The sequence below is a fragment of the Dryobates pubescens genome, chromosome Z (assembly GCF_014839835.1).
Source record: "Dryobates pubescens isolate bDryPub1 chromosome Z, bDryPub1.pri, whole genome shotgun sequence".
NCBI classification, from domain to species: Eukaryota; Metazoa; Chordata; class Aves; order Piciformes; family Picidae; genus Dryobates; species Dryobates pubescens.
In genome coordinates, this window is record NC_071657.1 from 15,804,357 (window position 1) to 15,827,159 (window position 22,803).

General features: G+C 39.6%; 1 protein-coding gene across 1 annotated transcript in view; it reads left to right on the plus strand.

Moving 5' to 3' along the window:
* Positions 1-22,803, plus strand: part of LOC128899525 (uncharacterized) — a gene marked incomplete at its 5' end in the record, with an annotated part of 56,665 nt that overhangs the window by 31,259 nt on the left and 2,603 nt on the right. Inside the window, 3 exons of the mRNA XM_054179010.1 lie at positions 12,025-12,080; positions 15,841-16,070; positions 18,121-18,765. Coding sequence (XP_054034985.1) covers positions 12,025-12,080; positions 15,841-16,070; positions 18,121-18,765 — 931 coding nt within the window. The remainder of the gene's footprint in view (positions 1-12,024; positions 12,081-15,840; positions 16,071-18,120; positions 18,766-22,803) is intronic.

The following is a 22,803-nucleotide window of genomic DNA, read 5'->3' on the forward strand; positions in this document are numbered from 1 at the left end:
AGTAAAATGATGAAGGGATTAGATCTGCTCAAAATTTTGTTGGTCAGAATTGTTTAGAAACCTGGTAAATTTTATTTAAAGGTATTTAGGTAACTTTTTTAGGGAAACACCACAGATAATTAACCTCACTGCAAACAATCCTGTTCTGATTTTTAAATTCTGAGATTTATAGGCTCACAGTATTTTCACTTTACCTTCAGAGAGGCAAACTTTAACCAACCAAGTGCTGATGGCCAAACATCCTGTTTGTCTCACTATTCACTACAATCCATTCATCTGTACACACTGATTATCAAGTGATTTGCTTCACATTCATACCTTGGCATTTCTCAGCCATGCAGCCATTGCCCTCTGAGCACAGATTCTGGGTAGAAATCCTGCAGTTCATGTGGCACATTGGTGATTTTGGTGTAAATTTTAGTTTGCACTGTCCAAGTATAGATGGCCTTATTGGAGACTGTATTATCCTTATCTTCTTCCTTCAGATCTCCAACTGTTTTTTCAATAGCTCAAGTTAATGTTTTTTTCAGTATCTTCCATTTGCATGTCCTCAAAGAAGCAGCAAGCTGTACATAGCACAACCACACCTAGCAACAAGTAGATATCAGCTATACAGAAACCGGGTCATTAAGGTTTGCAGTCTGCAAGGAGAGCAGGGAACTTGGCACCTGTAATTAACACCCATGGTTCATTAAATGCCTTTCAGTTGTCATAGGTGATGTTGCCTGTCAAGTAGCAGCAACCCACTGTAGTCAATTTTGATAACATTTCTTTCTCTATCAAAAATCTGGCTATCACAGATACAATGAAATGTTGACAGTAGGTGGCTTTAAGTGTTTTTAGTATTCAGGCACTGGATGATACCACTCACGAGATTTGCTTTCACCATAGCTTTTACTAGACAGGAAACTCTATCTTGACCCTGTGTCTGCAGAATCATTGACTGTCAGGACATGCTGCTTTAGGCTGTGTGGATTGCACTGTTTTATTTGGATATCTAAGAATGAACATCTGAAGAAATGGTTTTTTGACTTCAGTGCAATTTGGATTTTATATGTCTGGGAACACTCAAGAAAATTAATTCAAATTAACTAAAGGTGTGAATTTAAAGTTGTGGTTACTTTAACTACATTATATGCACTTCTCATTCAAAATTAAAGTGGCCCTAATTCAATGTAACTACATTTACCTCCAAAGTAAATGAATACATTCTAAATAAGAGTTGGCTACAGAGCCAATCCATTTAAAAAATTAATTCAGATTGATTTTTCTGCATGTTCTAAACAAAACCATCACCTCTTCAATCAGCTTTGAAACAGAATGTGAAATCCTGTTTCATTTGGATGTGTAGTATAAAATGTTACTCCTTGATTCCTTTAAGGATTATTCTGCATGTCTGCAGCCTGTGCATTACACATTGAGATATTTGTTTTTAAGAATCAAAGTACTATTTTGTCATTTGAAGAGTTTCTATATTACAATTCCTTTGCAAAAGAGGATTCTTACAGGAATGCCACTCAGCCTCTCTGGACCTTAGCTCAGTAATTACTGAGTATTTTCAAAATACATGATTTCATGTCAGGCTTTGAGAGCTGTTGCTCTCAGAATGAAGAGAAACTAATGAATTATTATTATTATTATTATTATTATTATTATTATTATTATTATTATTATTATTATTATTATTATTATTATTATTGATATTATTGTATAGCTAGTGCACAACAGAACTCATGGCTATTAAGACTAAGTACAAAAAATAAAGCATACTGGGCTGACTTAGTTATTCTAAAGTTAATACAGCATATGTAAATACAAGGCCAAGCTCTCAATACATTAAATAATCACTATGGACTATAATGTGTGACACCATGTGTGACACTATGGAGTATAATGTGTGACTACATTAACTTCTGGGCCACTTTAGAATGTCACACATTTATTTGCTGGCTCTCCTAACAGTGGAATGAAGTATAGCAAGAAAGATGATTGCAGATGATTGTCGATAACAATCCCTATCAATACATAGGTAGTTAATGGTGTTTTCTTAAAGCATGTAGTGTATTCTACTTAGCTATCAAATTCAGAGCAGAAGAGTAACTTATTTTTTTACAAAGTCAAAGCATGCTTTATTTTTCCAGAGAGAACAATTAGTATACCTCTAGCTCACCATTAGATCAAACAAGCCTGTTTTGTGATTGATTGATAGAGGGACAGAAAAAAACCCATACTTATTACATGAATTACCTGTAAAGATAAGTTAGAGGAAGACTTATGAAGTGCCTCAATGAGTTAGTATAACAAATTTTACTGACAGCCAATAAAGATTTGTTCTCTTAACCTTCTTGGTGATTTTGATGAGAAGGTAAAGATATGCCTGCCTAGTGTAGTTGTACCACATCCTAGTACACTGCTTCTAATTTAATTAAGAGTCCCTGGAGAGTTTCTTTTCTGATATCATACACACAGACTGTGCTGCTGCAACGACTGTTATCAGTGTTTGCCCTGTGGGGTTGATGTGAATAAGCTAACCCATGTTAGAGGGATGCCTTCATTTGTTGTGTAGATGAACCTGAAGAGGGCAAAGTCTCTCTGAAAAACAAATTACTATCTAAATTAGGTAAAAAAAAAAAAGGGAGGGGGGGGACTGTGAAAATTAGGAGTAGGAAGAACTGTAAGATTTTCAAAGCTCAAATTATGAAACGTGTTAGATTGTTATTCTGGTTTTAGATCATGTGAATACTTCACTTGCAGCTGGCATAATGTTATAGGTGTGAATCACTCATAGTTAATAATTTTACAATTTTAATACTTGGTCTGAAATCTTACCTTTTCCATTCAGATTAGTTGGTATTTCAGAAATCTAATGGTACTAAATCTTCCAAAATCAAACGTAAAATGACCAGTAGAGTGCCATATTTTTAGATCTAAAGCAATCTAAATCCAACCTCTCAGCACAGGCCTGTCTAGGAGATATACATGTGTGTACAAGGTGCATTCAGAAACCAAAGTGAGTTGTTGTGATTTGGTTTCAGCACTGCATTTTAATACTTATTTGTGGCTATTTATGGAAAGGAAGTTCAAATTTAAGAAACTTCCTATCATTCCTTCCAAAGCCTCACAGGAACAGAAAAATTAGATTATCTGTGAAAAGTAATGTATGGGTGATAAAATTGTTACTCATTTTCATGTCATGCCTTATGTCCTATCCCATGGTATATATGCCCTCTCCAGAATGTGTTGTTATGTTAATAAGATGAGGAATTTGAAATGCACAGAACAAATGAAAAAGCTTTTATTACCAATGCAGTAAATTGATTCTGTTTGCTATTTAGTAAAGCCTATTTAATATTCCTCCCTGAACGTATGAAGATTTCTCTGGAACTGTTGAAGAAATAGGGCACATTCACTATGTCACACTCCATGGCATAGAAGTTTTACTTAAAATACTGTTGGTAACTTGGTCTTCCAAAGGTGTGGCTGTATGAGGAGTCAGCAAGGACTGGGAAAAACTCATTTACACGCTTCATATCCAACATATACTGCATGCATGTAAACTGCAAGAAACAAATCTGTACAAAAAGAAGTCAAAGTTCCATTTCTGACATCAAGTCTGTAGTTGTGACCATGAGAGTGCAAATAGGTCACAGCCGGAAGACTGCTGGGAAGCTGCAGACTCTTGCACAGGCAAGCTGAAAGCTCAGTGGTTGCAAAATGGGCAACTTGAGCTTTCCCTGAACAGTGTCTTGCTGCCCTAGTGTTTACATCCTGCTTCAGTACAAGCATGTTAGTTTAAACCACTGCCAAATAAAGTGATTTACCAGTTTATCACATAGTTTAGGATTGTTGCAGCTGCTTAGCTAGTGCTATCCCTGAAGGACAGGGATCAACAGTACCTCTACTAAAGTGAAGGTGTGGAGCAAAATTATCCTATGTGACATGTGAAGTCTAACTACAGAGTATGTAATCATCAATGACAAAATAAAGAATGAGGAACCCATGCCCATTAGGATCATAAGGAAAAAATGTATAGACACTGAACTTTAAATTTCTTCTGGATTTTGGTATTTGACCTATTATGACAAAAAGAAATTAATATGTATTAATTCCTCCTAGCTCTGACATCTATGAGTAAAATATAAGCCTAATTACCATTCTTCTTCAAAGAGATTAAGTGGGATAAATCTTGTTTATATTCAATAATCCCGCAAGCAATTTCTTGCTCCATTTGTGGCATCTTAAACACTGAAGTCTACAATTTCCTGCTTGAGTGAGTTGTAATTTTTGAATCATAAATGGATTTTGGGGGAAAACTCCACGAAACAACCAATTCCTCTGGGGTCACTTCTCCTTTAAGCGTCTAGGAGGCGTTCATATGTACTGCACCACTAAGGGGCACTCAACAGCAGCTGCAGGTGCTCTGTCTTGCAGTTCAACAGCTTTTGGACCCACGTAAAGTCTGCCCCTTTCTGGTAGGCTGTTGGTACATTTCTGTGCTGCTGATGCAGGTGCCCTCTGCTCCTGTCCCACTGACATAAAGGACTGACGGTCTTTCCCCTTAAACTTCATACTTTACTTTGTAGTTCCCAAGAGACACAGAAGGCAACTTCTTACGTGACTGATGCTTCTTAGCATGCTCTTTCCTGCTGACCCTCCTTTTTCTATGTCATGTGTGTACATCCCACATTCCTCTCCAGTATAGTCAAAATTTTCAAAAATATTCCTGAGGGTATTTCTAGACAGCTCCACAACACTCAGTCTTTCTAAGAACCTTATAATAAGGGTCTGTCTCCAGGCAGATACCTCACTCTGTTAGAGGTTTTCATTACCCTAGTAAACAACGGAAATGCAAGCACAGCCACAAGTTGTTCCCTCTAGTAGGAATCACAGCATCTGTAAAAAGTCTTCTTGTTGGGTTTCAAACTAATTTTTCAAATCCTAAAGTTGGCAGGAGATTAGTTTTGATCCTTTTACTATTTTTCAGGATGAAAGAAGTTATTACAATTATGTAGTACAACAGTGCCTCTGATAGCAGATTCTGTAGCAGCCAGATATCTTCTGAGTCATAGCAAGTCTTTCACAAAGGTATCTCTTTGTACTATGTGTGCCCAACCACAGATAACAAGATAGCTCTTTTGCAATTGGATGACTACCTACAGAGCAGAAAGACATCCATTGCCCTTAGACATTCATACTTTATGATGAGAAACAATAGCTAGTTCACACAAATGGAAATGGTAGACATGATAGAATAGAATAGAATAGAATAGAATAGAATAGAATAGAATAGAATAGAATAGAATAGAATAGAATAGAATAGAATAGAATAGGTTGGAAGAGACCTTCAAGATCACCATGTCCTACCTATCATCCAACACCACCTAATCAACTAAACCATGCAACCAAGCACCCTATCAAGTCTCCTCCTAAACACCTCCAATGATGGTGACTCCACCACCTCCCCAAGCAGCACATTCCAATAGGCAATCACTCTCTCTTAGTAGAATTTCTTCCTAATATCCAATCTGAAGCCCCCCGGTGCAGCTTGGAAATGTGTCCTCTTGTTCTGGTGCTGGTTGTCTGGGAGAAGTGACCAGCCCTCACCTGTCTACAACCTGCCTTCAGGTAGTTGTAGAGAGCAACAAGGTCTCCCCTGAGCCTCCTCTTCTCCAGGCTAATCAACCCCAGCTCCCTCAGCTTCTCCTCATAGGGCTTGTGTTCCAAATCCCTCACCAACTTTGCTGCCCTTCTCTGGACACATTCCAGCAAGTCAACATATTTCCAAAACTGAGGGAATATTAAATATTAAAACCAAAATAGAAACACAAAGGACTTGGTTTCCCAAAGGCCTCTGTGACTTTAGAAAGCCTCTAGATGGTATCCAGGCTAGAGTTACATTATAAAAAGTTTGTAGCTGAAGAAATGGTAAAGGGTTAGCTCTGAAGAGCAGGCTTTATTAAACCTGAGGCTTCATTTAAGGTGCTGTACATCCACTCACCTTCTTCCCTTCTGTTAGGAAGCCTGATTTGTTCTCTACATCATTCACACACAGACACAAATTCTCACACACTGAGAACCAAACTTTCCTGTACTGACATTAGCGTGATTGAAAACTCATTTAATATATCTATACAAACAAACATCCATAGGAAATCAGAATTAAATAATAGTCCCTAAAAGTTATTTTTCAGATACACACATAATTTGTTTTTATATGATAGCTCTGTTGATCAAAAGGAAATTTTATCTGAGCACTGAATAAGACTACTGTAGTTTTAAAGATGTTCTTGTGACACATGTACATTTACTCACTTCTTAGGCTATACTGTTGAAGCTGGTAGAAAGAGCACTCAAGTGTTTTCTCTGCAATGGCAGCAGAAATACAACTTTATTTTATTTTTCTTAAAAGTGCATATGCTGATTTTGTTGAAATTTCCAAGAAAAACTGACTGTACCTAAAAGAACAGAGTATTTTATCCCAAAAGGTAAGAATTTGATGTTGTTACAGGGGGAAATAGCCCTCCAATTAAAGTCTGCTACGGTGTTTATTTTCATTGGAAGAATTCCTGCTCCAAGATGTTTGCAGACAGTGGAATACATATATGTGCATCTGTTATTGCAGCACAGGAAGGCTACTTAACATTGTTTCAAGGACCAGATAGTCAGGTCTAACTCTTTGTGGATGAAGAACTGGTTCAAGAGACCTGGTGGTCTCATTAAGGTGGCTCCTACAGTTTCATGTTTCAGACCAGGCACCTAAACAGTCCTCTCTCCTAGTATTTTTTAAAGCTGAATTAGCTCCCAGCAGGCCTTAGGAATGAAGACAGTAGCCAAACTGTGGGCACAAACACTAGCCATCCTTGTGTGCCATCAGCCAGTCAGAGGCTGAGACCAAAATTTCTCCATTGTCTCTGCACTGTCAGATGGTGCTTATAATGGGACATCCAACTTGTGATAGACAAATCTGCTTTTTTTGGCAGTGGAGCAATAAAGACATCTACTGTAAAGCAGAAATGAGACTTGTCTCAAATGCTGCCTACATTCAAGTCCCAGAAAGTGTAGAGTTAAGCGGGAAGTTAAGTTGACAACAACACCAAAAAAAAAAAAGGGGGGGGGAAGGGGGGGGGAAGCCTACTCTTGCTAGGCCTTGCTCACTTACACTGCAACACCTTTTAAATGGAGCCAAAACATATGGTGTTTGTATAGAACCTAGCCCAGTGGACTCTCTGTTTATGAAGTGGGCTCATATGTGCTATTGCATTACAAAATACTGAGCAGCTATTTGGTTATATTATTACCTGAAAATACACCTGAAAGTGTAAATGGTGCTTTTGAAATGTCCCCAGAAATGTTAATCTAGCTCTTTAGTGCTGCAGTGTAATGAATAGTCACTTTCCAGCTAGTCAGAGGTCTAATTACAGCTCACTGCAAGCAGACAAATGACTTTATCTGCGGTCTCAGCTTGCAGTGCAGGCACACGCATGCACATTGAAGTGCATGATGAATGATGATGAATCCATGATCCCTTTCTATATTCCTTTCTCAGATCATTGGATTTAGTATCTGTTCAAAGCACAAAAGAGAGGATAAACAAGCATCAGTCATTTTTAACAAGAGAAGTTCAGTAAAAGGAAGCAAACAATATCTGTCTTCAGTTTATGCTACCTACAAAAGAAACAAATTCCAATGTTGAGCTTTTGAGGGAATGCAAGGAGAAAAAAACCCAGCCCTTAGGTAAAAGAAAATCCAACCCAAACCAACTAAACAAAAAATTAATTAAAAAAAATAATCAACCACTTCTTGACAATCATTTTGGAGAGGGGGAAAAAGGGGGAAACAGATGTATCCTTTGCTGTATCCTCCACAAATAGAGTGTTAGCTCTTAACACTACCTTTCTCTGGACTGGAAAAAGAAATTCTGATGATACCAGAATGACTCTTGTTGGTATGGTGGGAGCAAACTCACTGCCCAGCAGCTTTGCCCTGGTGAAATGCATTCCAGAGGTGCCTGGCTAATGCCAGGCTTACTCCTCACTCAGTAGCAGTCGGTGAATTCAGCCTGAAGTATTTTCACAGGTAGGAGGATACCATGGCACAAAGCCATAGTACCAGTCCTGAAGAGTGAGGGGAGAGGCCTTGACAAAATACACTCCCTCAAAGCTAGCTGCTTACTGTAATCACACATCATTTATTGAATATGAAAGATACTCTGATACAGGCAGGGTGCAAGGACCTCGCAATTTATTTTTTTCTTTGTCACAGACAAGACACAGATGGGTCAGACTGAGGTTCTTATCTGCTCTCTGACCAGTATGTGCTTTCTCCCCCCCTCCTAATATTAGTTTTATTTACACAGTCCAATTAGGAGAAATTCCTCTTCAAAAGATAGCAGCTTAGATATAGTACAGGTGTTTAAACCAGTTCAACTGCTCACTGCCAAATCTGTCCAGAGCACTGTCCAGTATCTCAGTGGTCTCCATATACTGGAGTACCCTGTCCTGCTGACCTTGGCCATGCTCATCCAGAGCAGGAGGGGAGACCACCAGTACTCCTCCCACAGCCATTGCAAATAATGTTTGTCCTTGCACGGTGCATCCTGACACTTATAAGGTTAGACTGCCTGAAAATCAGGACTAAGTTTTTTTAGCTACCATTTTGGGAACATCTTAGAGTTTCATTTTGAGTTTCCACTACTGGAATGTACAGCCCTTATTAAATATGCCTGTGCAATTCCATGCATCAGGCAGTTTTCTTGAAAGGTTCATTTCTTTTGTGGCAAACATTACTCTGTATAAGATACTTATACAGAGTAATATGGAACACATGTAAAAATACCAATCTTGTTAGGCGTCTCCATGTTTTAGATGCTACCCAGTGTTTGAACTCTCTTCTTATCTACACGTCCTTATGCTAGTGTGCTTTGTTGACATTAGTGGGCCTGAAGTCTTCAATGACTTGCAAAGTTTAAAAGTGTACATTCACCTCTTTCAGTGTACCAAAAATCCCTTTCAGTCTTCTCATACCATACAGCACTATACTCCCTGAAAATCTGATTAACTTCAGTTAACTGTAGACAACAAGGATAAGTATATTATTGACACATAAGCAGATAATAGGATGTAGGCAACTTTTGGCAGGTAGACCCCCTAGTGACAAAATACATGTGCTGTTTTCATGCCAAGTACTCTGAACAGCCATGTAAGTGCTGCCTTTTCACAAGGCACTTTGTGCCTTATCCACAAGGCACTTTACATAGGTAGGACAGGTCTTCTGTTCTTATGAAACATATATGCTGTAGACAATAAACAGATTTATTTACTTAATGGGCTTACTTGCAGAAAGTCACTAACTCTTAGTGCACATAGCAGCTTAGGATTGGAAAGCACTGTATGTGTATTCATTCAGCAGGCCCTGCAGTACTCCTGTGGCAAATATCCCTTTCCTCCAGACATACCATATTTGGTTTTTTGCACTTTAGTTCTGCTAATGAATATTCAGATAGAGATTATTATTCTCTCAGAAAAGGACTGCATTATTTCATTTTGCCTGAACAGATCAACTCCATTTGTTAACACACTCCTTTCTCTCAGTGTTTCACAGGACATTAACATGGTTTGTATGTGCTTGGTCTTTTGATATTGTAACGGTTTAGTGCAAGGGCTAACCTGCCTGCTCCCCCAACAAAAAAGTGAGGGGAAGAGTAACACACACAACTATGGGCTGAGATAAAAAGATAAGAGTTTAACGTATCATAAGATATCATAAGCACAAATGCAATCATGAAGGGAAAGAATGGATCAGGAAAGTCTTGAGATTATTATCAACAATTACCAGCCTCATTCCTGTGCTAACTGCATTTCCGTTTTCTTCAGTGGGAAGATACTGTGCTGCTGCTGCCTCTTCCTTAGCAAGTTTTTTTGTTCAGTTCTCTTTCCACCACCATCTACGAAGATAATACAGGAAATACAGGCAAAGGTAGAAGATAGAAAGGAACAATTCTTGAAAAATAAGCTGTAAAATGGCGTAAGGAGGAAAAGGAAAAGAAAACATCTATTTAAATAGAGCAAAATGTTGGGAAGCAAGTAGGATTACCTGCTATCCTAGGCTTTGCTTAGGCATGGACCATTTTTTTGTCTTACTTCAAATTTTTATCTGTTCGCTCCAAAAATTAGAATGAAATTGAAAAGCCTGAATGTTTTTACAATGGTTGTATATGTATTGTCAGATAGGAGACAGATGAGCACAGGGCAGTGGAATGAGCCAGAATTTTTTTGAGGCCCATTGCAAATCCATCTCCTACGATCCCATGGTAAGGTAGAATGTTATCACAGACAGCTATGTAACTGACAAAAAGAGCTGATCAAATTGAACAAATACAAGAGACAGGACCATTTTTTAAAAGAATTCTTAAGAAAATACCATATACAGGATTTATATTGTGACAGAATGATCTAAGTGATTTTGGTTTATGTTTCAGGATTACTACCTTGCTTCACATTAACTGGAACATTTGTTTGTGTTGGATGCTTCCCTTTTAAAAAATCCCCTGTGGTTTCTTTTTTTCAGATATAAATAAAGTTTTTAAAAAAATATTTGAAGTGTGGATGAAGAGGAAAAAAAAAAAAAACAAAACCTAGATTCCCTGCTACCACTCAGTGGCAGTAGATGCCAAATGTAACAAATAAGTTTTATAACAAGCTCTATGTACCAGTCACAATTTTAAAGAAAACTCTTGAGTCAAGAAAAAAAGTTGGCTTTAATTCTGCATCTCCTGATAAGCAGTTTTCAAAAATCCATAAACCACAGATATCTCCAATGCAATGAAAGAGTCCAGTGCTTGGTTTTGCATTTATGTCTACAGCCTAAAACTGAGAAAAAACAGCCAGTCCACAGTAGCTGTATAGACCCAGATGTAAGAGATGCCACCCTGAAACACAGAAGAAAGGAAATTATCCAATCTGCTCTGTATTCTAAGATCACATACCCAAAGATTCAAAATACATTGTTCATACTATTTAGTAGTGCCTCACGAATTGAACAATGCATGATCAATGCCACATGTATTAGAAAGTTTACTTATTATCTGCCCAAACCTTTCCCATATACAAATAAGCCTTTACTTCTTGCAGGATGATTCACCATCACTTTTCTTTACATCATTCTCCACAACTTATACATTAGATGAGTGTCATGTCCCTTGTGTTCTCAGCTTTTCCTCACAGACAATGTTATTTAACCCCTTATCCTTCCTGTTGTTATCTCCTGAAATCCTCTCAGTTCACCTGCACTGTGCTCTACAGACACAGTAATCTTGGCATGGTGCCTGAGCACTGTGTTGAGTTAAAAAATAGTCTCTCATGCCTTATATAAAATGATTCTGTTAATATACCCAGAATGAAAATTGCCTGTTTTGTAGGTGTTACCTGGAGGATCAGCTTGTGGTCTGCTCTACACTCTCAAATTGCCTATGCAATATTGTTTCCTTACCAGTTATTCCCCATTTTCTATTTGTACATTTCATATTTGTCTTATGACAAATTTAAAATTCCAACAGACAACTTTCAAGTTTTTTAATTTCAGCATTTAGCCTCCTTTCAGCTCTTTTAACTTACCTATAAAGCATCAACAAATTATTAAGTATGAATCTGTTTCATCATTAACTCACAACTGAAGGACTGACCCAAAACTGATATCTGTGATATCGGCTCATGACGTCTTTACATTTTGGCTGTGAAGTATAGATTATTCCATTTTTATATGGTTTGTGCATTCCCTATTGTGGTAGATGGATGTCACAACAATTTGCTGCCACTTCCCATCAGTTTTAGATAGCTTCTCTGGGAAGCAGATGTGTCTTTGAAAATGCATATGATGGTAATTACTCAAAGCTATCAAGTAAAATAGTTTTTCTAAAGACAACAAACTACTTAGGGTTGCCAGTCAGTGAAGTGTAACATCTTTGATTCAATAGATTAGCATTTTTCAATAATGCAGGCCCTTTCTTACTCCTTTGTCTCTTTGTAGATTCCTCGTCTTCTTGGATGGACAACACGTGTAGCACTTTCTATCTTAGGCTGGAGGTGAGAAGAAAGTTCTTCACAGAGAGAGTTGTTGGCCATTGGAGTGTGCTGCCCAGGGAGGTAGTGGAGTCACTGTCCCTGGAGGTGTTCTGGAGGGGACTGGACATGGCACTTGGTGCCGTGGTCTTGTGGTCATGAGGTATTGGGTGACAGGTTGGACTTTATGATCTTTGAGGTCTTTTCCAATCTTGTTGATTCTATGATTCTATCCAGCCAGCTGGTGCACAGGTTTTACACCGCTTTTCTTGTGAATATGTGACTGTGTCTTTTGTGGCTGAATTTGATATCTACTTTTGCAAAGAAGCATGAGGACAGGCTCCAGTCACATTACTTTCACAGTAAGTTTTGACAAACTCTTTACTAGTGTACTCAATTAGCTAAGACCAATGAAATTTTCCAGGATAACATGATAATCTGAACTAATAGGGTCCATGATAACATACTGACATAGCAAAGAGAAATCTGTTCTTGGTAATAGCTTAGGGCTGATATAAGAGAACAAAAATCTCGCTAATCCAAAATAGCATTGGTTTTAATTTTTTAAACTTCTAGGTAAATAACTGAGAGAGAATTGGCTTCTACATAACATTTGCTCTTTAAACCAGAAAACCCACAGTGCGTTCCTCTCATACTGAACTCATAATTACAAATCCACTGATGCTTTCCATTTAATTTAATTTAGATGCTCTAATGCTTGGCTCTAAGTACTACAATGTCAACATTTAAGTTGAAGATTTTAATTTCCTCTGTTTTAAAAGGCTTAGGTAAAAATGTATAAGACCCTGAAAAATCTTAAGGGAATTTATCTAATGTAATAATCAGATTACACTAATCATGATCTTTACTTGATATGCATAAATTGCTTACTTCATAATGAAAGATGAACATATATTAAATATTTTTAATTCTATCTTGAATCCCACATTGTCTCAAGGCACATGAAAAAACTAACCAAATGGCCACGTCATGCCTGTGTTCTCATTGCCAGGTTTCAAGATATCTCCTGAATGTTCCAGCTGTATCCTCAGTACACCGCAAATACAAGGGAGAGGATACACAGTGCCTTAAGATACACCACCCTTCCTCAGTCCCTATCCACTCTTCTGACTCATTTAAAGGATGTAAGGACCACTGTTTCTTGGATCTTGGCAGGGGGAGAATTCAGAGCAGGGATCGGGTCCAATTTTTCGAGAGATGGTTCTCATTTTCACATTTTATCCAGGATCTGCCAATCTGTATTGGACAGCACAGCAAACATCTGTCTTTGCAGGTTCTGATGCCTAAACACCTGTGCAGAAGCACTGGTGCTAGCACTGCACTTGCACTTCTCCCTGTCCTCCCATTCTTTACCAGATAACACTGCCTCTGGGGCAAGGCCTGCTACATGGGCAGACTGCTCCACAAAAAAAAAACCCAATGTGCCAGGATAATTTTTTCAACCTTTCTGTCATGAGTTAAGCTGCTATTCAAAAACATCCTGCCTCATGGCACTTTCAAAATGAAAGTGCTGGCTGAAGCAAAATGTTATGGGGCTTGAAGTTCCGACTGTAACATGAGAGGCTTCCTGCTCCAGTTACTGCTTTTGGCTTCTGGGTTTTGGGTGTTGACTCTCTTCTGCTGAGATGGCAGTGGGACAGGGAGGGATGGGGGAATACTTCCCTGGCTTGGGTTTTCAGCTCCCTTCCTTCCGCTTGCTGCTGCTTTCTGCTGTGCTTTTCTGCAAACAGGCCAAGGTAATTGTGCATTGTAGTATTATTATCATTTATTCAGTAATCTCTTACCTCAACTTTTTATCTCAGTCCAGAGGTTTTGTGTGTGTTACTTTTCCCTCTCTTCAGTGTTGTAAGGAAAAGGCTGTGTTAAACTAGCACACCTTCCTTGATGAATTGGTAACGAGAAGTCAGCCTGGCACACTGGCTGGTAAATGCTGGGTCACATACTAATGTCTTAAAATGAGTAAACAGTAGCTGCCAGATGTATACGCATGTCAACATGTTCTTAGTGACAGCACTCACAGTGAGGACCATGCAGACTGTCTTGAAACTTGTTTCTGTACCATTCATCCACAGGCACCAGCACTCTTTCCCATGGTGACAGACCACATCCTGATGCTGCATGTGCTGTCTTCCATACTTTCCTGCTCCATGTTACCAGCCCTGCTATATGGGAAGGGAATGGGACATCTCATTTCCTCCAGACAGCATGGAAAAGGCAGGAGCTCGCTCTGGTCATAGCTGCTACTGCAGAGAGTCTCAGGTGGATGTTTTCCTTGTTGGAAGCAGGCCTTTTCCAACAGATGCCTGTTGCTAGCACAGCAGTGTATACTTTCAGGAAGTCTCTGGACTATTTAAAGTAAAAGCCAAAGAATAGCTACAGATTAATCCACACAAGTGTGCAAATGTCCAACCCTTTTGATCTCATTAGGAAACAGGTACCTGAATGATCTTGGGGATGTGATGTATATTTTTAGACCACTAAAACCATGCAGGCAATTGCCTGTCTCACTGCACGCAATTCATAGAATCATGAAATTATCTGGCTTGGAAAACACCTCTAAGATCATTGAGTCCAATCATCATTTACACATATACATAGAATACACCAGGTTGGAAGAGACCTTCAAGATCATCGTGTCCAACCCATCAACCAATCCAACACCACCTAAACAACTAACCCATGGCACCAAGCACCCCATCAAGTCTTCTCCTGAAAACCTCCAATGATGGCGACTCCACCACCTCCCCAGGCAGCCCATTCCAATGGGCAATCACTCTCTCTGTATAGAACTTCTTCCTAACATCCAGCCTAAACCTCCCCTGGTGCAGCCTGAGACTGTGTCCTCTTGTTCTGGTACTGGCTGCCTGGGAGAAGAGACCAACATCCGCCTGTCTACAACCTCCCTTCAGGTAGTTGTAGAGAGTAATAAGGTCACCCCTGAGTCTCCTCTTCTCCAGGCTAATGTTGTGGCACATGTTCCCAAGTGCCACATCTACATGTTTCTTGAACACCTCCAGAGACAGTGACTCCACCAACTCCTTGGGCAGTCTGTTCAAATCCTAATTAGTCTCGCATGAAATAAATTTTTCCTAATATCTAAACTAAACCTCCCCTGGCCCAATTTCAAGCCATTTCCCCTCATTCTATCACCTGATACTAGAAACTAACCCACATCTCAGTCCAGCCTCTCTTCAGGAAGTTATAGAGAACAATGAGGTCTCCACACAGCCTCTTTTTCTCCAGACTAAATAGCCGGGTTTCCTTAGCTACTCCTCACAAGACCTGTTCTCCAAATCTATCTTCATTGTCCTTTGTTTTTCCTGGCTGGGCAGGGGACATTGGGGTGCCAGCACCCCCCTTCTTCCCCACACTCACAGCTTGCTGATGTAGTTGCTGGCCTTGTCCATCCTGTGACCTTTATTCAGCAGCCTGAAGAGCTCCTTGTCTGGCATGCCAGGGTAGCGTCAGCCACCCAGCATGAAGTTCTTCCACAGCAGCATACCAAAGAAACACCTGTCTGGGGCAACACAGGGCAAAGAATGGGGCACCTGGCTCTGAGGAGCTAGCACTCCCAGCTCAGAGCTTTGAGGACAGCCAAGGACCAGGAGGGACAAGCACTAACAGCTCTGATTTGCTCTGCAAGACGGAGAAGTCCCAGCACCAAAAGCAATTTGGGTTCAAACACTTTGGCCCTAATTGTGTTTGCATTAAATTAAGACAAATAACATGTGGTGTCCTTAGCCACAGCATGTGTTACATTCAGGACCAGGCAAGATGGGACCTGTGCACCACTCTGTGCACCAAGAAGAGCCACGTGCCCCATTCCACACCCAGACACCCCTCAGATGAGTGTGAGTTCCCTCAAGGAACAAGAAGTCGGTCTGGCTTCTCGGCTCCCAGACCAGCTGAGCCGTCGTGCCATCTGGTGGCTGCTATTCACACGTCGCTGTGGTGGGCGTAGATCCGGTCAAACAGAGCCTCGGGGGCCATACAGTTAGTGACAATTTGAGATCTCAGAGTTCTGTACACCGCCTTTCTACCTTCACTGCTGATAAAACTTGGCCAAATACAGGACCGGAGGAATCACCACAACAAAGATGAATCACAGACTCAGAATGACGGAATGTTAAGGGTTGGAAGGGTCCTGAAAAGATTGTCTAGTCCGACCCCCTGGCTAAAGCAGGACCACCTAAGAGCAGGTCACATAGGAATGCATCCAGGCAGGTTTTGCATGTCTGCAGTGAAAGAGACTCCACAACCTCTCTGGGCAGCCTCTTCCAGTGCTCTGTCACCCTCACAGTGGCAAAGTTTTACCTCATGTTTACATGGAACCTCTTATGCTCCAGCTTGCATCTATTGCCCCTTGTTCTGTCATTGGAATCTCTAGCTAATGTTGCTGATAATAAAATGAAGTTCATGCTAATAATTTCCTTATTTTATTTGTACAAATTTAGTTTTATTACTATTCTTAATGTGATGGTGATAATGAAAGGGGTGAAAATAATGTGAAAATGATATAATTAGAAGGAGAGGCAGGAGAAAGCATGTCTCCTATCCCAGCCACAGAAAAAAAATATCCTCCCATGTAATAAAATATAGGTTAAATCTTCTGAATATTATATGTATATAAAATATATATTATAAAAATGAAGAGCAATTACACTTACATTTACCTTAGTTTAACTATAGGTAACACTACACTACATGAATGTCTCAGCCTTCCTCACAGTTTCAACTATCATGTCTACATTTAGATTTTTGTCCTGAACCAGACTGATTTAATTTTTATAGATCAAAAAATACTGTAACTGAATAGTTCAGTCGTTAGGTATGACAAAATAAATGTTCTCTAAACATGAAACTTAATTCTTAACTATTGTTCCAAAACCATCATGTTTTCTTTACCACTTCTCACATGTGCAATTCATTATTTGCCATGAAAGACCTATTTAGTATTTTTAGTTCTATGTTTCTGTTGCCAAGAAAGAGTTGTTTCCAGGCAAACTAGGACAAAATCAGACAGGCTTGTTCAGACTGCAAACTCATCTGGATTCTGCCTGGGCTGGAAAGTAATTTCTGACTGCTCATCTCAACTGGTCATTGGAGAATCAGAGAAGCAATAACATCCACAGGATAGAGCAACAAAAAACTAGAGCATGGTTGCAAGCTCTGCTAACACAGAGCTGGGCTGGACTTCTAGTGATCCATCTGTGCAGAGCAGGTACTGCTCCCACCCCATATCTTGCACTGGTTTCTGGCCAGGGGAATTCTTGTGCTGGTTTATAAATTGTAAATATAAATAAATATTCTGTATTTTGTACATATTCATTGTATTTAATTTTAGATTGTAGTTTTGCTTGTAAATACAGCTTAATTTGCTTCCAACTGGCCTACTCTGGCAATACAATGTTGGGGGAAATTTTCAACCCACCACATTGCCCATTGCCACAAGCAGTTCCCAGCACATTAATTTTACTGATTTGGCCATTCATTTGATAGCTTCCAACAGTGTTCACTCTCATCAGCACTGCAGGCAGGTCCACTGCAGTGAGCGGTGTGGTGAAGAGGTTATTAAATTTATGAATACGAAATATGAATTATGAAAATATTATTTTTATTAATTATAAAATTATTAATAACTGATTAATCACCAACTTATATACATGTTCTAGTGCATGTTCGTGAAATAGATTCCACAAGTGGCTTAGTGTTATGATTAGAACTTAATTGAACTAGTCACAGACTATTTCCATATTTATATAACGAAGGGTGCAGTTCCGCCACTTGGCCACTAGATGGCGACGCGACAGGATGCGGGCGGCTTCTGCCCACATGCAGCAGTATTATAATCTTTCTGTACGTCAGCGATTACTCTGCTGGACGCGGATACTTTGATCTGCGTGCTAGTGGATGGAAAGCACGTGGAAGATACTCTGTAGCTGTTAGTTTGTAGCAAAGTGGGGGTCCAGCAGGCGACTGTCGCTGGACTGATTCCTAGTCGAGTTACACGGCGATGTTGGGTTACTGTCTCCTCTCTCCGCAGCAGTGGAGAGGGAAATAATGGAACCTGAGCTTAGCTCAGAAGCAGGTTCCCTTCAGGACTCAGTCAATTCCCTCCAGAAGACAGGGATCAGTCCTGGTCGGGGTCGGCCCGCACGACAGGGCGGGGTGACGGTTGCCGGTGCGTTATGTGGCGGCTTCTCGTTTGCTGAGCTTAAAGGAACAGCAGGACTCTCGGAGTGGTCCCGGGTTCGGTGCAGTATAGGCATGAACAAAGCTTTGGTTTTCCCTGAGGTTCACAGGGCTCAGAGCGGCACACGTGGCAGCTTCTCTCCCGCTACAGCGGGGCTAGGCATGTATGGACTCGATCTCGATCAAAGTCCCTTCTCCCCGACAACTGGGCAGGTCTTATTCTCGGGGGTTGGTCCAGTCCTCAGGTGGCATGGCGGGATCTCCCGGTCAGTACAACTGGCTGTGGCGACGGTGGGCTCCTCGGCTCAGCGAAGGTCCTCCCTCTGTGGAGATGATCCTCCAATTGCTTCTCACGATGCCGAGGCTTTCAGTATGCGTGCATGTGTAACAGAAGCTAACAGCAATAAACTCAATGGCAGAGGCTGCGGCTTGAGAGTTGCTCTCTCGAGCAAGCAGAGACAAAGTGAAGAAGGGGGAAACTTGTTTACCAACTGGGGTAATACTTACAGATTTCCTCGAGGCTGGGTTTGCCCAATGGGCACTCTCACAAACAACTGGCTTCAGCCTATAGAAAGCGTGAAGCTAGAATTCTTCCCGTATTTGGTGTCTGCACTGCATGCGCTGGGTGCGTGCTGGCCTGGCTAATGCCTTGGCTTTTGTCTTCCTCCTGAAGGAGGGGGAACTTGCCCACATGCTGGGACAAGATTCAGCATTATGTGCCTTCACCACAGAGGTTAGCAACCGTGGGCAGCCACGTGAGCAGCTAGAAAAGAATAGTTTTGAAATATCACAAATCTGAGCATCTTTTGAAAAGAAATACTTCAAAATAGTACATATTCTGTAGAAACTGAACTGTTCTGTGAAGAGGAAGTTGGGCATGTTTGTTAGAAGTAGTTACTAAAAATAATTCAGGAAGCTCAAATATCTTGAAATAATTAATTCCATGAACTGGTTGTGTTTGTGGTTCTGAATAAACCAGTTGTTTATGATCTATATTCCTAATATCAGGCTGGAATTATAAGGCTGTTTTTCCTTCTTCTATTTTAATCTGTACAACTACAAACAAGAAGGAGGAACTGAGATGTCCTTAAATTCATGTGACAGTATACTAGTATCCACAGGAAGATAATTTAGTGATCTCCAGGACAAATAAACTTACTTTTTTTGTTTGTTTATTCTATTATAAAAAAAATGTTTTTCAAACTTTTGACTGGGATATATATGCATTGTTGTATATAAATATATGTACACACACACATATATATATTTGAGAGGACAATTATAGACATAGTATGTCCATAGAAAGAGTATAATATCGTGCATATAGAAAGCATAGGGTGTATATATAATCTCTATATACTGCATATATACACTAGATATTGACATATATAAATATCTATATACATTAATGCATATGTACTCTATCTCCCCATGCTTTCAGTCTCTATGGTTGTTGTTGGTTTGGGTTTTTATATATATAGTGGCTTTTTCGGTATGCATCTACATACTTTGTGTCTAAAAGGTCAAAGCTAAAAAAGCTGAAAGACAGCCTGGGTCAAAAAAGACATCCACTTTCATTGCCCAAGGGCCGAAGGTAAAGTAAGACTTGCAGTATGTTTCCTGTATGGTCAGTAGAAAGAAGTAAGGAAGATAACCGGGGCTGATCTAGAGCAAACTTGGTCTCTGAAGGCATGTATTTTCTTCCAGCTAAATAGGGAACATAGAACTGAGGATGCTTACATTACAGGCAATTTAATATTATGCTCAAAATTAGGTAAGACAAAGTTCTTCACAATCTGTCTTTGTCTGAAAGGGAAAACCTGCCTAGGATAGAAAGTCCCTCCTTACAGCAGTGCCAGATTTTTAAGGAGGACTGGTTAGGTGATCTTAAGACAATCTCACCACATGCCACTCTGGAATGCTCATGCAGAATTTCGTTAGTCTAAGTTCATAGTAAATTCATCCTGAACAGATTCAGTGATTTCACTAATAAGCTTACTGGCAGAATCACAACCTGTAGTGTTGAAATGAGATGCTTGATGCTTTGCTTTTTGACATACACAAAACTAGATTAATCAAAGCAAAGAAGATATATTGTAAGATGTAACATGAACTAGATAACTACAAGATGAGTAAACCACAGGCAGCTAAATCTCCAGGTTGTGCAGGTCCAGCACTTTAAAAAAAACTTGTAACACATCAAGTGAGTCTCAGTGGTTTGTTTCTGAAGCTCCCATCGCTTACCAATGGATTCCTCAGTCTTAGGACTGCATGCTCGTCTAATGAGTTTCCTAAGCCCTTGAAGCTGTTTGAAGAAGAAGAAAAAGAAAAAAGAAGAAGAAGAAAAAAAAGTGATTCTTAACATATTTAGACAATATGCTGATTGCTTTCTCAATGCTCTTGAGAGATCAATTTTTTTCATACTCTGTTTAGCATCTGTTGTCACTTGAAGCACAAACTTGAAGGAAATAGATTTTGCAAGCCCAAACTTATGCCTCCACAGGATAAATTTAGCTGAAGCATAGTTAAATAATTTTTTTTTCAAAGAAGGATAATGTTGTAAAGCCAAATTTTGGCTTCACTTGTCTGAAAATATCTTAAGAGAAAAATAAAAATACCAATACACGTGTCTGACGCTTTATTAGGTATACTGGCAACAGTGCCAGAGTCTTCTTTTGCACTGCTCTTCAGTAGATATATGCAAGCCTTTCTGTTAATTACTGGGAAAGCCTTAATCAACATTAAATTGATAAACTAATTGCTATAACAGCCAGAGACAGTGCTATTTGGTGGAAATCAATTATGCTAAAAGTTTTTCATTTTTCCTACTTATCTTTTGTGTGGTCTGGCTATAATGTAGACAGATGCCCCAAGTCTATTTAAAACAAAATTGTAAATGATGCAAATTACAGCTGCATTTGGGCTGTGAAACTTTGAAATAAAGCAAATATTGGTTCATGCATACTAACTGTGCAATTTTAAATGAAAAATTGCTTTCACATGCCCTTATCTTACATGTCCACAGAGTGGGGAAAAAATTCTCAGTGCATTGTAGATTATGGTCTTAAAAAAATTACTGGAGACATGTGAAACAACTTTTCCTGGTATCTATCTCTCTTAATCAAGGGAAATGCTAACATTTTGGGAGATATTTTAAAGTTTGAGGGTGTTTTCTGTTTTCTTTCATTTTAGAGCTCTGCTTTATTGCAGTGTCCCCCCCCACCCCCCCTTCTTTGATATTTGTTGGTTGTTTTTTTTATAGGAGCAGTATTTGTGCCAGTGCGTCTGGAGGGCAAGGAATTAACTTTTTCTCAGACTAATTTTGGATTCATTATTATTGATAGTATTTTGAGTCAGGTTAATTCTATAGACACTTTATAATTTTTATGGTGATAAATACCATAATCAGTTTACAAAACACAATGAAGACTAAGGCTCAGTAACTTAAAGAGTTCACAATTTAGGGTATATGCATATGCTTTGCTAAGCACAATTTTCTCATCTAACCACAGTTGTCTTAAAGTCAAGCATCTGCCTATGTATTTGTAAAAGCATCCTCTGCAGGCAATGGAAATAGGCACTCATCAGGCAATCCATCCTAGTGTAGGAGTTAAAGGCAGGTAGGTAGGTTTGTAGAGAAATAATCCTTTCCTTTGTCTGTTTCCTACAAATTGAGCTGAGCAGTTTAGACTAGATTCTGACTTTTAGCCAGATAAAATGACAAGGGGTAAACTGTACCTGAAGTAGGTATGAAAATGCTGAGGGAGAACTGAAATGCAGGGTTTTGGAGCTATGTTGGATGTGAACATTCTTAAAATTATAGCAGTGGTCTCAGATAGTGGATTTCCATACTATTCCTTTCTACTTGAAACCAAAGTGAGTTACCTCAAATCACTCACACATGCTACCAGCTGAAAGGCACAAACTATTTAAAAGCACTGAGCAGCTATAAAAAAGCAGAAGTAACACCTCCCTCATTTTGTACATCCAGGCTGGATGAGGCTCTGGCCAGCCTTATCTAGTGTGGGATGTCCCTGCCCATGGCAGGGGGGGTGGAACTAGATGATCCTTGCGGTCTCTTCCAACCCTGACTGATACTATGATACTATGAATTGTAGCAGAGGAACAGCTGGAACCCCAACCCTCCACAAGCTCTTTGCAGATCCTCTTGACAACTCCATAGCAATGGCTTCAAAGTCATGAGAACATAAAAAATACATAGTCTGAAGTGTCTGGAACATAAATAACAAATTTTGTTCTTTATCTATCCCAAAGAACTAATGGCAATATTGCCCTTGCCTTTTATACACATTTTATAAATGGATGAATTAGCCAGAAGTATAGTTTAATGGTTTAAGAATGCAGATCTTCTTTCAGAAATATCCTGTGATCAGTAAAACCTGCTTTTGTTCCTATGGCAACAACTGAAAGCTCTCAGCCACCTTGGAATACAGTAAGGCTCCCATCACTGGGATTCCACAGCACAGTAGTCTGCTCTATGTGAGTGTTACAGCCTCTGCTTTGTGTCAAGCAA